Below are 14896 nucleotides of genomic sequence, written 5' to 3' on the forward strand. Positions count from 1 at the left end.
TTATGCAGGCCTTGTTGCTGTTGCCCACATTCCCAAGAACCGCTAAAAATCTACACCAAAGTCCAAACATGTATGTAGGCCAAGAACAAAAGTGGATTCAAGTTGAAAATCTGTTAGATTAGCTTTTATTGAAAGTCTCTCCAGCTCCGATCACATGGAGTATTAATAAGCAGCTTGTTTATATAGCATTTTAATGTAATAAAATGTCCTAAGGGGTGTAATTGAACAAACATTGACACTAAGCTGAAGAAGGAGATTTTGAGATAAATTCTTGGTCAATGACTTAGATTTTAACGAGCATCTTAAAGAGGAGATATAGGACAGAGAGGTTTAGGGAAAGTTTAGGGCCAAGACAGCTATTGGCATGGCTGCCAACTGAATAAATTAATTTTCCTGGGAGATTGAATAATCTAAATTAGCATCTTTTGACATGATCAGAATAAGCACGGGACAGAGTTTGGCACCGTGCCTTGAGTTCTAATGTTTGCCTTCTGAATGGCATTAAGAACATTAATGATTGATGCCTCAGCATCATGAAACACAGTGGAAGAGTGGAAAAACATGAACTTCTGTTTCACAATATAGACTTTGGAACTACTGCCAAAACTACAATAGGTTGAGTTTTGTACCCTGCCTGAAACAACCTATTGCATTTTCCCTGAATCAGAGCTATTCACATAATAATGGTGGTGTTGACAGGTGTGCTTTGGAGCTCAGAATCAGGACAAAGTGCAAGATTGGCAACTGTAAGAGTCAGATGTGTGCACCAGGTTAAAGGAGTCCTGTTGCCATCATAAAAATACATAGGCCTGAATTCTTCAGGCGGTGGGCAAGCTCGGCGGGAGCGGTTACGGAACCGATCGCTGCCTGCGATTGGCTCCATGCCGCCATTTTATGCGGGCGGCCAATTAAGGCCGGCCCACCGTAAGGCACGAGCCGTAGCGCTCAGCGCTACCTGTGTGGGCGGGGAGAGGACACAGAGTCAGGGCCAACGCTCTTGAGCGCGCATGCGTGCACGCAAGAGAGCGCCTCAATCTCCCTGAGGCAGGGAGCTGTAGTTAATGAACAAATGGATTAAAAATTTATTTAAACCTGTCCCATCTCATTACTTCAATCACTTTCTTAATGGCCTTAATGGGCCGTTTACGTATCGGCGGGTGCGCAGCCGACTCCGGCACGTGCTCGCCGAATGGAACATCGCGATGACGTCAGGACGCACGCCCGATATCATTGCGCGTCCAGTCAGGCGTCAGCTTGTCGTGCCCGCCCCCTGCACACCGACTGAAATATCCTGCCCACCGTTTGGCAGGCTGAGAAATGGGAAAAGCTGTGATTCCCTCAAGGAATGCCTGTAAAATTTAAAAAAAAACATGAAAGCAATATGCTGGAAATGCACATCCTGCTTGTTAGTATCTGAGCAAAGGAACAATAGGATTTTCTCATGGAGAATTAAATTATCGCACACAAACAGGCCACTTACTGTGCCAGGTGCAATTTCACCAGTGCACAGCATTCTGACTGGTCCAGCGTGCTACGCAGACTCTGCCTATAGCTCAGTGAGATACTTTGAATCGATAACTGCTTTTATGCTCTTTGTTAAGTCCATGAGCCAGCCGCTGGGCCACTGAAGACAGATTTAGACTGCATAGCACCCAGGAACATCACAAAATCACGGGAACTTCAACAATCGCAATTAAAAGAGCAACATCATAAATCAGTTAAATAACTACTTCACGTTATTTCACAGCAAAGGCCCGAATTACATTTTCTGTCCTGGAATTACATTCAGGATGCAAGCAATCCTGCTCTTTTAATTTGCAGTAGCATTAAGGGCCTTTCATGACATAGACAGGGTAGCAGGGGAGCTATTCACTCCAAAGTTTACCATTAACTTGTGCCACTGACAGTGTGTGCTGTGAGGGAAAACATATGCGCAGAGTGGCTGCGATATAGCCCTTGCAAGACAAGCAAGTAAATCTCCTGCTGAGTGCCAATTTACCTGCCTATCTCGGCTGATGAATCAGCATTTCTCCATGTTGAACACCGCTTGGAAGAAGCCCTGAGGGTAGCAAGGGCACAGAATGAACTCTGGGTGGAGAGACTTCAATGTCCATCACCAAGAGTGGCTGGGGTGCATCACCAAGCCCTAAAGGATGTAGCTGCCAAACTGGGCCTGCGGCCTGGGAACCCACACAGGGGGCAGAATTTTTAGCTTGGCGGACGGGTGCACACCCGACCTGACCCGGCGTGAAATCATGTGAGATGACGTTGGGCGAGCATCCCGACATCACCACGCGCTCGTGCGATATTTCGGTCAGCAGGCGCACACAAAAGTCGGAAGCGCACCCGCCGACAATTAAAAGGGCAGTTAAGTTAAGCCCATTAACGGCGCAATTGTCTGCAACTTTTCATTGCCCTTCCAACCTTACGGTTGGCGGATGGGCGAACTGGCCGGGCGGCCTTTACATTTTTCATCAAGCCTTACCCACTGGCAGGATGTGGTTTACACGATGAAATAGAATATACATAAATTTCTGTGGACAGCATTTTCAGCAGTTAAGTTTTCAGGTGGTTTATTCTGATGCATGAACACTTTCTTTCAGCTTCCGAAACCTTTATTTTTGAACTTTCAGGTCTGCAGCTCCCTGAGGCAGCTCTCTGTCTTCAGGGAGCTTTCTCTCAGCGCTGGCCCGCCCCCTTCGTTGACGTCATTGCCCGCCCTCTTCCCGCCCCCACTCCCGCAGCGCTGAGCTTCTCGGTGCGTGCTTCACGCTGGATAGCCGTTAATTGGCCAGCCAGTGTGAAATCGTGGTCGGGGGCCGATTGCACTCCATTCCCCGGCCGATCCCCGCCCACCCATGCCCACCCGCCGACCTAAACATTCAGGCCAAGGAGAAAAGCGACATGTACTCACCTTTACCAATCTAGCTGTTGCAAATGCATTTGTCCAAGCCACTGCACAATCCTGGTGGAGCTGAGGTCCCATCTTCACACTGTGTTCACCCTTCATTGTGTTGTATGACACTACCATCTTGCTAAATGAGATAGACTCAGAACAGAGCTAACAACTCAAAACTGGACTGAACTGGGAATTCTGCAGTGAGCAACTCACCTTCTGATTTCCCAATACTTGTTGACTAACTACAAGGCACAAGTCAGGATTGTGATGGAATACTCTACTTGCTTGAAGGAGCGCAGCTCCAACAACACTCAAAAGTTCAATATCATCCAACAAAAGCAGCCTGCTTGATTGGCACCCCATGCACCACCTTGAACATTCACTCCCTTCATCACTGATGCAAAGTGGCAACAGTGTGTACCAGTGAGAGGCGCAGGCTATGTTATTGCTTTACAGTGAGGTTAACATGCCCTCACACATAATATGCGAGATCTTCATTAAGCGGTTGAAATTTATTTGCAGTAACTGGACTTGAGTTATCTTAAGGTGAGGTTCCCTAAGTCTCTCGGCAGTAATGTCTAGAGCTTTGAGCTAGTCTCTGCAAAATGGTTGTTGCTAGAAATACACTTTTGATATTTTGTTTTGTTTTCTTTACCTTTTTGAAAAAAAAGCTCTAGTTCCTTTTGTCTTCCACGTTTCAGATTACTCTCGCAAATGAGACCTAGCTCCCTAAATCCCACAGATATTTTCACTTGTCTAAACACCTCAGTAAATTTTTAGCATGTCTCGGATTTAACAAAGAATCCTCTTCAGTTCATTTCATTGCTGATGAGCCCTGTGTGAAATCGATGAGGGGGAGGAGAATAATAGCCCCATAACAACTCACACAAACACACCTGGCAAAGTACTTACCAATAGCAAAAATTAAACTCCAAAAATTAGTCTGAAATAAGCTGTAAACTGATGCTGTCAATGCCAATGCTGATCTCCTCAAATTCTATTCTGCCTAGTGCCCAGTAACCCCACTGCATCTCCTGCGCCATTGGCAGAAATGACCTGTTAGATATATGACTTGATTTTTGCCTAAACACTGGGTGGGCGCTTTCTTTAACCCCGAAAATGACAGTGGAAAATAGATCAGGTGGGAAAGTTAGTAGAGATTACATTTTATCTTCAGATTTGCACGTTTTGTGGGTGTGGACTAGGGCAAGCTGATTGGAAAATACAGCCTGAGGCTGAAAAGTCCAAAGAACAAAGAACAAAGAAAAGTACAGCACAGGAACAGGCCCTTCAGCCCTCCAAGCCTGCGCTGATCATATTGCCCGTCAACTAAAACATTTTGCACTTCCGGGGTCCATATCCCTCTATTCCCATCCTATTCATGTATTTGTCAAGCTGCCTCTTAAACATCACTATCATACCTGCTTCCACCACCTCCTCTGGCAGCGAATTCCAAACACTCACTACCCTCTGCGTAAAAAACTTGCCCCACACATCTCCTCTGTAGTTTTCTCCTCTCACCTTAAATCTATGTCCCCTAGTAATTGACTCTTCCACCCTGGGAAAAAGCTTCTGACTATCTACTCAGTCCATGCCACTCGTAATTTTGTAAACTTCTATCAAGTCGCCCCTCAACCACCGTCACTCTAGTGAGAACAATCCAAGTTTCTCCAATCTCTCCTCATAGCTAATAACCTCCAGACCAGGCAGCATCCTGATAAACCTCCTCCACACCCTCTCCAACGCCTCCATATCCTTCTGGTAATGTGGTGACCAGAATTGCACACAATATTCCAAGTGTGGCCTAACCAAGGTTCTATACAGCTGCAGCATGACTTTCCAGCTTTTATACTCAATACTCCTGCCAATGAAGGCAAGCATGCCATATACCTTCCTGACTACCTTATCCACCTGCGTTGCCACTTTGTGATCTGTGGACCTGTACACCCAGATCCCTCTTCCTGTCAATGCACTTAAGGATTCTGCCATTTACTGTATAATTCCTGGCTGTATTAGACCTTCCAAAATGCATTACCCCGCATTTATACGGATTAAACTCCATCTGCAATTTCTCCGCCCAAGTTTCCAACCGATCTATATCCCGTTGTATCATTGACAATCCTCTTCACTATTTGCAACTCCTCCAACCTTAGTGTTGTCTGCAAACTTACTAATTAGCCAAGTTACATTTTCCTCCAAATCATTAATGTATACCACAAACAGCAAAGGTCCCAGCACTGATCCCTGCGGAACTCCACTAGTCACAGCTCTCCATTCAGAAAAGCATCCTTCCACTGCTACCCTTTGTCTTCTATGACCAAGCCAATTCTGTATCCATCTTGCCAGCTCACCTCTGATCCCGTGCGACTTTACCTTCTGTACCAGTCTGCCATGAGGGACCTTGTCAAAGGCCTTACTGAAATCCATGTATGTAACATCCACCCTTCCATCGTCGATTATCTTTGTCACTTCCTCGAAAAACTCAATCAAGTTAGTGAGACACGACCTCCCTTTCACAAACCATGCTGCCTCTCACTAATACACCCATTTGTTTCCAAATGGTAGTAAATCTTGTCACGAAGAACCTTCTCCAATAATTTCCCCACCACTGACGTAAGGCTCACCGGCCTGTCATTTCCTGGATTATCCCTGCTACCCTTCTTAAACAATGGAGCAACATTGGCCATTCTCCTGTCCATTCTCCAACACTGGCATTTCTCTCTCTTCTCTTACCAAATAGGCCACACATTAGGCTAAGTAGCTGACCAGCCTGTCCACATATGCCTAATATAGTGCCCAAGACAACATGCCCATCACTGTTGTATACGTCACACCAACTACACTGGATATCTATCTTTTAACCTTATTCAGCCATCACATGTAAACTCTCTGGATCCTAGTTAAAATAAGGTTAAACAAATTTATCTCCTTACAAGTGAGCACTATATGTCATATTAAAGTTGATGGCGTGTGAGTATCTTCTAGAATTTCTCTTAGTGCTTCTCTAATATAAGGAGTAAGTGAAGAGTTTGGCTGCTGACTATAGATGCCTGTTACTGGTAGCATTGGTCAGCAGATTGTTCTCCAATTGCGTATGTTCAATCCAATGCTACAGTAGTTACCTAATTCTGGTGACCTTCTACAGATAGCATAGCATTTTCAATAGAGCTTGAAGATCAAGAAAAGTGAAAAAAAAAACAATTGTAGTGATAGGTGTGTTGATGATGTTGCATCTAGCATGGGAAGGTACTTGTGTGTGTGTGTGTGTGTGTGTGTGTGTGTGTGTGTGTGTGTGTGTGTGTGTGTGTGTATAATAGACATTCATTTACATAGCGCCTTTCATGGCTTATTTGGTATCTTTGAAGTGTGGTCAGTGTTATGATGTAGCAAACTTGTCAGCCAATTTGCATGGTCACAGAATGGTTGGAAGACGTTACCAGCTCAGTAATTAACTTTGCAAGTTGCCATTTGGTCATTAACAATGATGATTTAATGATGTGTGAGTGTGTGCATGTGTGCTGGTTATTTGATCTTAGCAGGGAGGTGTGCCCAGGTCTAGTTATTTTAGTAACCTTTGTAAAAGCATGTGAATATGTAAGCTCTTAAATGATCTATCAATTTATCACCAGCAGACAACATAGCGCTTTTGGATAGCACAGTTGCAGGAGGGAGTGATTTATTTGTAATGTATCAATTGGTGCCAGTGAAATACCTTGGGTTGGATTATTTTTCAGGTACATAGAATATCTTTCATTTTCTGGACATGGCACAGCAAACGTGGATCGGATATTGCTCCTGAACACATACAGTTGTATAAAAGATTGTTTTCTTCAAACCAAGGACAATTGAATGTGTAGGGACAAAACCAAAAAATGCTGGAAAGATTCAACAGGTCTAACAGCATCTGTGGAGAAAAAAGACAGAGTTAATGTTTTGAGTCCTTATGACTTCTTCAGAGCTAAAGAGGAGAACAATGTAATGAAATTTATACTGTTTAAGGGGGTGGGGGGTGGTGGGGGGCAGGTGGGGCTGGATAGAAGGCCAGTGATAGGTGGAGGCAAAGGAAAGATTGCCAGAGATGTCATGGACAAAAGGACAAAGGGTGTTAATGATAGTGATACTGGCTAAAGGAGGTGCTAGTGGTGCCATTCGGGTCGGAGGGCACAATGAAGTAGGAGCATAACAAGGGTAAGCATTCTGGAAAGAACAACATGAACAGGTGACAGATGGCCCTCGTGGGGGTAGGGTGGGGGGAAGGGATCGTGGTGGGAAAAAAGATTGAAAATAACATAAAACAATGAATAAAAATGAATTTAAATAAAAATAGAATCACAGAATCACAGTGTAGAAGAGGCCCTTTGGCCCATCAAGTCTGCACCGACACGTGAGAAACACCTGGCCTACCTACCTAATCCCATTTACCAGCACTTGGCCCATAGCCTTGAATGTTATGACATGCCAAGTGCTCATCCAGGTACTTTTTAAAGGATGTGAGGCAACCCGCCTCCACCACCCTCCCAGGCAGTGCATTCCAGACCATCACTACCCTCTGGGTAAAAAAGTTTTTCCTCACATCACCCCTAAACTTCCTTGCCCTTACCTTGAACTTATGCCCCTTGTGAGTGAACTTGTGACTGACCCTTCAACTAAAGGAAACAGCTGCTCCCTGTCCATGCCCCTCATAATCCTGTACACCTCCATCAGGTCGCCCCTCAGTTTTCTCTGCTCCAACGAAAACAACCCAGGTCTATCCAACCTCTCTTCATAACTTAAATGTTTTATCCCAGGCAACATCCTGGTGAATCTCCTCTGCACCCCCTCCAATGCAATAACATCCTTCTTATAATGTGGTGACCAGAACTGCACACAGTACTCTAGCTGTGGCCTCACCAAGGTTCTATACAACTCCAACATGACTCCCCTACTTTTGTAATCTATGCCTCGATTGATAAAAGCAAGTGTCCCATATAACTTTGTCACCACCTCACTAACATGCCCCTCCGCCTTCCGAGATCTATGGACACACACGCCAAGGTCCCTTTGTTCCTCAGAACTTCCTCGTGTCATGACGCTTATTGAATACTTCCTTGTCAAATTACTCCTTCCAAAGTGTATCACCTCACACATTTCTGGGTTAAATTCCATCTGCCACTTATCTGCCCATTTGACCATCCCATCTATATCTTCCTGTAGCCCAAGACACTCAACCTCACTGTTAACCTCCCAGCCAATCTTTGTGTCATCCGCAAATTTACTAATCCTACATCCCACATAGTCATCTATGTCATTTATATAAAAGAAAAATAATAGGGGACCGAGCACAGATCCCTGCGGTACACTACTGGACACTGGCTTCCAGTCACTAAAGCATCCTGCTGTCATCATCCTCTGTCTCCTACAACTAAGCCAATTTTGAAACCACCTTGTAAATTACACTGTATCCCATGTGCATTTACCTTCTTTATAAGTCTCCCATGTGGGACCTTGTCAAAGGCTTTGCTGAAATCCATATAAACTACATCAGCTGCACTACCATCATCTACATGACTGGTCACCCCCTGAAAAAATTCAATCAAACTTGTTAGGCATGACCTCCCTCTGACAAAGCCATGCTGACTATCCCTGATCAATCCTTGCCTTTCCAAGAGGAGATGGATACTCTCCTTCAGAAATTTATCCAATAGTTTCCCTACCACTGACGTGAGACTCATTGGCCTGTAGTTCCCTGGCTTATCTCTACAACCCTTCTTAAATAGGGGAACTACATTCGCTGTTCTCCCTTCCTCTGGCACCTACCCCGTGGACAGAGAGGAATTAAAAATTTGGGTCAGAGCCCCTGCGATCTCCTTCCTTGCCTCTCTCAGCAGTCTGGGTCACAAATCATCCGGACCTGAAGATTTGTCCACTTTTAAGCCTGCCAACACCTCCAATACCTTGTCATTCCCTATATCAACTTGCTCAAGAACCTCGCAGTCTCTCTCCCCGAGTTCAATACCTTCATCCTCATTCTCTTGGGTGAAGACAGACGTATTCATTCAATGCTCCAGCGATGTCCTCTGGCTCCACCCATAGATCGCCCCCTTGGTGCCTTATAGGCCCCACTCTTTCCCTGGTTATCCTCTTCCCATTGATATACTTATAGAATATCTTGGGATTTTCCCTTATACAAGCCAGAGCTTTCTCATTTCCCCTCTTTACTCTCCTAATTGATTTCTTAAGCTCCACCCTGCACTGTCCGTACTCCACTAATGCCTCTGCTGATTTGCTTCCCTTGTACCTGCTAAAAGCCTCTCTTTTGCTTCTCATCGCATCCTTGATATCTCTGGTCATCCATGGTTCTCTGGGCTTGTTACTCCTTCCTATCACCCTAGAGGGAACATGTTGAGCCTGTGTCCTCCCCATTTCCTTTTTGAACACCCCCCCACTGCTCCTCTGTAGATTTCCCCACAAATAACTGTTCCCAGTCTACCTTGGCCAGATCCTGCCTTATTTTACTAAAACCCACTCTCCCCCAATCCAAAACATTTTTTTGTAACTTGTCGATTTCTTTGTCATAACAAACTTAAATTGTACCATGTTGTGATCGCTATCACTAAAATGCTCGCCCACCACCCCCTCAGCCATCTGTCCAGCTTCATTCCCCAGAATTAGGTCCAGCACTGCGCCGTCCCTTGTTGGACCCTCTACATATTGACCTAAAAAGTTCTTCGGTACACATTTCAAGAAATCCACTCCATCCAAGCCCTTAACACTATGTCTATCCCAATTAATGTTGGGAAAGTTGAAATCACCTAATATAATTACTCAATTGTTATTGTTTTTACACACCTCCATAATTTGTGCACATATTTGCTCCTCAATTTCCCACTGACTATCTGTGGGTCTATAATAAGCACCTAATAATGTGGTTACCCATTTTTTATTCCTAAGCTCTACCCAAAAAGCTTTATTCGATACAAAAACAGAAACAGAAATACCTGGAAAAACTCAGCAGGTCTGGCAGCATCGGCTGAGAAGAGCACAGTTGACGTTTCGAGTCCTCATGACCCTTCAACAGAACTAAGTAAAAATAGGAAAAATAAGCTGGTTTAAGGGGTCGGGGGGAGCTTTGTTGGGACAAGCAGCCAGTGATAGGAGGAGATAACCAAAAGCTGTCACAGACAAAAGAACAAAGAGGTGTTGAAGGTGGTGATATTATCTAAAGGAATGTGCGAATTAAGAGTAGAAGACAGGACAGATAAGGTACAGATAGCTCTAGTGGGGGTGGGGGAATACTGAAAGGTAGAAATAAACAATCGGTGGCAATATATTTAAAAATAATGGAAATAGATGGGAACAGAAAAATCTATATAAATTATTGGAAAAAACAAAAAGGAAGGGGAAGAAACGGGAAGGGGGTGGGGCTGGAGGACAGAGTTCAAGATCTAAAATTGTTGAACTCAATATTCAGTCCGGAAGGCTGTAAAGTGTCTAGTCAGAAGATGAGGTGCTGTTCCTCCAGTTTGCTTTGAGCTTCACTGGAACAATGCGGCAAGCTTCATTCGATGCCCCCTCCAAGATATCATCTCTCTTTACTGCAGTAACTGACTCCTTAACTAATAATGCAATGCCTCCTCCTCTTTTACCCCCTCCCCTGTCTCGCCTGAAGATTCTATATCCCAGAATATTGAGCTGCCAATACTGCCCTTCCCTCAACCGTGTCTCAGTGATGGCTGCTATATCACAATTCCACGTGTCAATCCTCACCCTTAACTCATCCGTTTTACCTGTAATAATCCTGGCATTAAAGTAGAGGCCATCCAGCCTTGCCTTACTCCCTTGAAGCTTATTGCAGCTGTACTCCCTCTGACTTCAATGTTTCTTCAAGTTTCTTCAATCTTCAAGTTCAATGTTTCTACCAAGAAAAGTTGCCCGGAAAATCAACTCTATAACAATCACATTGCTCTTTGTGGGAGCTTGCTGTGCACAAATTGGCTGGTGCTTTTTTTACACTATAATAGTAGTTACACTTCAGAAATACTTTTTTGTATTCATTCAATGGATGTGGGCTTCGCTGGCTAAGCCAGCATTTTGTTGCCCATCCCTAACTGCCCTAGAGAAAGCGGTGGTGAGCTGCCTTCTTGAACCACTGCAGCACATGTAGTGTAGGCACAACCACAGTGCTGTTAAGGAGATTGTTCCAGGATTTTGACCCAGTGACAGTGAAGGAACGGCAATATATTTCCAAGTCAGGGTGGGGAGTGGCTTGGAAAGGAATTGCCAGGTGGTAGTGTTCTGGTCTATCTGCTGCTCTTGTCCTCCTAGATGGTAGTGGTCGTGGCTTTGGAAAGTGCTGTCTAAGGATGTTTGTTGAATTCCTGCAGTGCATCCTGTAGATGGAGCACACTGTTGCCACTGTGCATTGGTGGTGGAGGGAGTGAATGTTTATGGAAGGGAATCAAGCAGGTTCCTTTGTCCTGGATGGTGTAAAGCTTCTTGAGTGTTGTGGAAGCTGCATTCATCCAGGCAAGTGGGGACATTTCCATCACACTCCTTGTGGCTTGTAGATGGTGGACATGCTTTGGGGAATCAGGAGGTGAGCTACGCGCTGCAGGATTCCTAGTCTCTGACCTGTTCTTGTAGCCACAGTATTTATATAGCTAGTCCAGTTCAGTTTCTGGTCAATGGTTGTTGAGAACGGGGGATTCAGCTATGGTAATGCCATTGAATGTCAAGGAATGATGTTTGGATTCTGTCTTATTTGAGATGGCCATTGCCTGACACTTGTATGGTGCAAATATTACTTGCCATTTGTCAGCCCAAGCCTGGTTATTCTCCAAAAAGCACAAGGCCAGGACATGGACTGCTTGAGTATCTGAAGAGTCACGAGTGGTGCTGACTATTGTGCAATCATCAGCAAATATCCCCACTTCATTGGATATAAAGTGCTTTGAGGTTGGGAAAGGAACTATAAAGATATAAGTCTTTCCATTTTTTTCTTTTACATATTGTCTTCTTCATCCAAGATTGCTGTTGGTTTTATATGTCCCATGTGATGCTGTATATGGCTGTTTGAGGGCAAAGTTACTGGATGGTCCAGTGGGAGCTGTATTAAAGCATTGTGCTTTCGGTGACAGTACCAGCTTCAGTTGATCTCACACAGGGTTTGGTGCATTCCATAAATGGGTGGTATATAAGCAAGAAGTCGCTGCTGAAGCTCTTCACCTTCATTCGGCAGAACCATTCTTCAATGGGGTATGGCTTTTGTCCTTGCCATGGTGAGGATGTTGGGGGCAATATACTGACATATTTTATCATGAATTGTGCTGCTAACCACTCTGCTCAGAAAAGGTTCCTAGGAGCTGCTGTCATTCTAGTGAGAATGTGGTTGCCAATGGTCCAATGACTCTCAGATATAAAGTAAGCAAGAGTAGCTTTAGGGCCAAATGACTATACTTCAAAAATACTCCATTTGCTGTAAAGCATTTTGAGGCATCTTGAGGTTGTGAAAGGTACTATATAAATGCAAGTCTTTTTTCTTTTACAAGAATTAAAATCCGAATTATAAACTGAAAGTTGATGTGAGAATGGTACTTTAAATTACTGACAGAACCCTCTTGTCTTTTCTCTCTCTGCCTTTTATCTATCATGTAGTTGGATAGTGCAACCTCACTCATCCAGGCTGCCAAGAATCTGATGAATGCAGTGGTTCTAACTGTGAAGGCCTCCTATGTGGCTTCCACCAAATACCAGAAGGTGTACGGCACGGCTGCTGTGAACTCCCCCGTCGTGTCCTGGAAAATGAAAGCCCCTGAAAAGAAACCACTGGTGAAGAGGGAGAAGCCTGAAGAGTACCAGACAAGGGTGAGGAGGGGATCCCAGAAGAAGCACATTTCCCCAGTACAAGCTCTGAGCGAGTTCAAGGCAATGGACTCCTTCTAAAGCTGCGCAAACCTTGTCAGTAGCCCTTTGAGATGATCAACGATGCTGTATTAAATCTTAACAAAGCAAGCTGGATGATGTCCCTAAGATGCAAAAAGAAATCACTGACTGACTCCTAAATGAATTGGGACTGATTTGATGTTGGAATGGGAGTTAGATTTAAATTATAGATTTAAAAGATACATAAACTCCAGCATTGCTATAGTTAAATAAGGGAATAAAATGGGATGGAGCTAAAATGGCTAAACAGCTTGCTAACCTGATCTCTGTGTTAAGCTTATAGGGCTTTAATATCAATGCTTGTATGTTACAATAATGCAATACTGGACATTAAAAGCATAAGGCAGATGTGTTCCCTTTGTTTGGTGTAGTATGAAGCACAACATGTAACTTCAATGGCCTTTTATTTATTTTGTAATCATACTAATAACTGACGGTATTAGGATATTAGGTTTGTGCTTTCAAGGGAAAATTGAAATCTTATTTATTCTGTGGGCATTGGTAATAATTCTGCAGCCCTGAAGCCTGGTAATTAATGTTACTGACAACGAAAGTGACTACTAATCAGACATTAACTTTTAACGGTTCTGGAAACCAGCTCAAAAAGCAAACCCGTAGAATATATAGACCTGTCGTGCTGCCGTCAGCATGACATTATGGGAATTGTTTCACAGGGACAAGATGCTTGTGATGCGACTCCTTAATGTTCTCGAGCGGCCCTGTGCCACTCACTGACAGTGCTGTGATAGCCAGTAGATAGTGAGTAATGTGTTAGAGTGGACATAACAGTGGATGTAGAATTTTGATTTGCCTGAACTGTAGACTAATCTGTCTTTGTATCCTCACAATAATTAATAAACACTTCGTCCATGCTCATCCACTGAGCTTGCTGTGTTTTTTTCTCATTGATAGAATACATTTATTTATTTATAAGGGAGGTGATGGCATAGTGGACTAGTAACCCAGAGACCCAGGGTGATGCCCTGGGGACCTGGGTTTGAATCCCGCTACAGCAGACGATGGAATTTGAATCCAAGAAAAATCTGGAAATAAAAGTCTAATGATGACCATGAAACCATCGTTGATTATTGTGAAAACCCAACTCCCGAATGCCCTTTATGAAAGGAAATCTGCCGTCCACACCTGGTCTGGCCTACGTATGATTCCAGACCCATAGCAATGCTTTAAATGCCCTCTGAAATGACCTAGCAAGTCACTCAGTTGTATCAAACAGTTACAAAGCCTCAAAAAGGGAATGAAACTGGATGAACCACCTGACAACGGCAAACCCAGCCCTGTTGACACTGCAAAGTCCTCCTTCCCAATATGTGGGGGCTAGTGCCAAAATTAGGAGAGCTGTCCTACAGACGAGTCAAGCAACAGCATGACATATTCATCCTCACGGAATCATATCTTAAAGATATTGCCCCAGACACCACCATCACTGTCCCTGAATATGTCCTGTCCCACCAGCAGCACAGGCCCAGCAGAGGTGGCGGCAGAGTGGTATACAGGTGGGAGGGAGTTGCCCTGGGAGCCCTCAACATCGACTCCAGACCCCATGAAGTCTCATGGCATCAGGTCAAAGATGGGCAAGGAAACTGCCTGCTGATTACCCCATACTGCCCTCTGTTAGCTGAATCAGTGTTTTTCCATGTTGAACACCACTTTGAGGAAGCACTGAAGGTGCCAAGGGTGCAGAATGTGCTCTGGATGGGTACTTCAATGTCCACCCCAAGAGTAACTCAGTAGCATCACTATTGACCGAGCTGGCCAAGTCCTATTTGACAGCTGCTAGACTTGGCCTGCCACAAATGGTAAAGGAACCAAGGAGAGAAAGATCGTACTTGACCTCATCCCCACCCAATGTGCCTGCTGCAGATTCATCTGCCCATGACAGAATCGGTAGGAGTGACCACCATGTTGTCCTTCTGTTGTGTGACACTACTACCGTGCTAAATGGGATAGATTTTGAACAGATCTAGCAGCTCAAGACTGGGCATCCATGAGGCACTGTGGGTCATCAGCAGCAGAATTGTACTCGAACACCATCTGTAACCTCATGGCCCAGCATAT

General features: G+C 44.4%; 1 protein-coding gene across 8 annotated transcripts in view; it reads left to right on the forward strand.

Annotated features, from left to right (window-relative positions):
• ctnna2 (catenin (cadherin-associated protein), alpha 2) overlaps window positions 1-13696 on the forward strand; it is a 1471852-nt gene extending 1458156 nt beyond the window's left edge. For 7 of the 8 annotated variants that reach the window (XM_041198108.1, XM_041198115.1, XM_041198125.1 and 4 more), the window contains one exon: window positions 12533-13696. In XM_041198108.1, coding sequence (XP_041054042.1) covers window positions 12533-12820 — 288 coding nt within the window. In that variant the 3' untranslated portion in view covers window positions 12821-13696. The remainder of the gene's footprint in view (window positions 1-12532) is intronic. The other variant, XM_041198134.1, reaches the window with a different exon arrangement.
• Window positions 13697-14896: the final 1200 nt, after the last annotated feature.

Source organism: Carcharodon carcharias, chromosome 1, assembly GCF_017639515.1.
Source record: "Carcharodon carcharias isolate sCarCar2 chromosome 1, sCarCar2.pri, whole genome shotgun sequence".
Taxonomy (NCBI): domain Eukaryota; kingdom Metazoa; phylum Chordata; class Chondrichthyes; order Lamniformes; family Lamnidae; genus Carcharodon; species Carcharodon carcharias.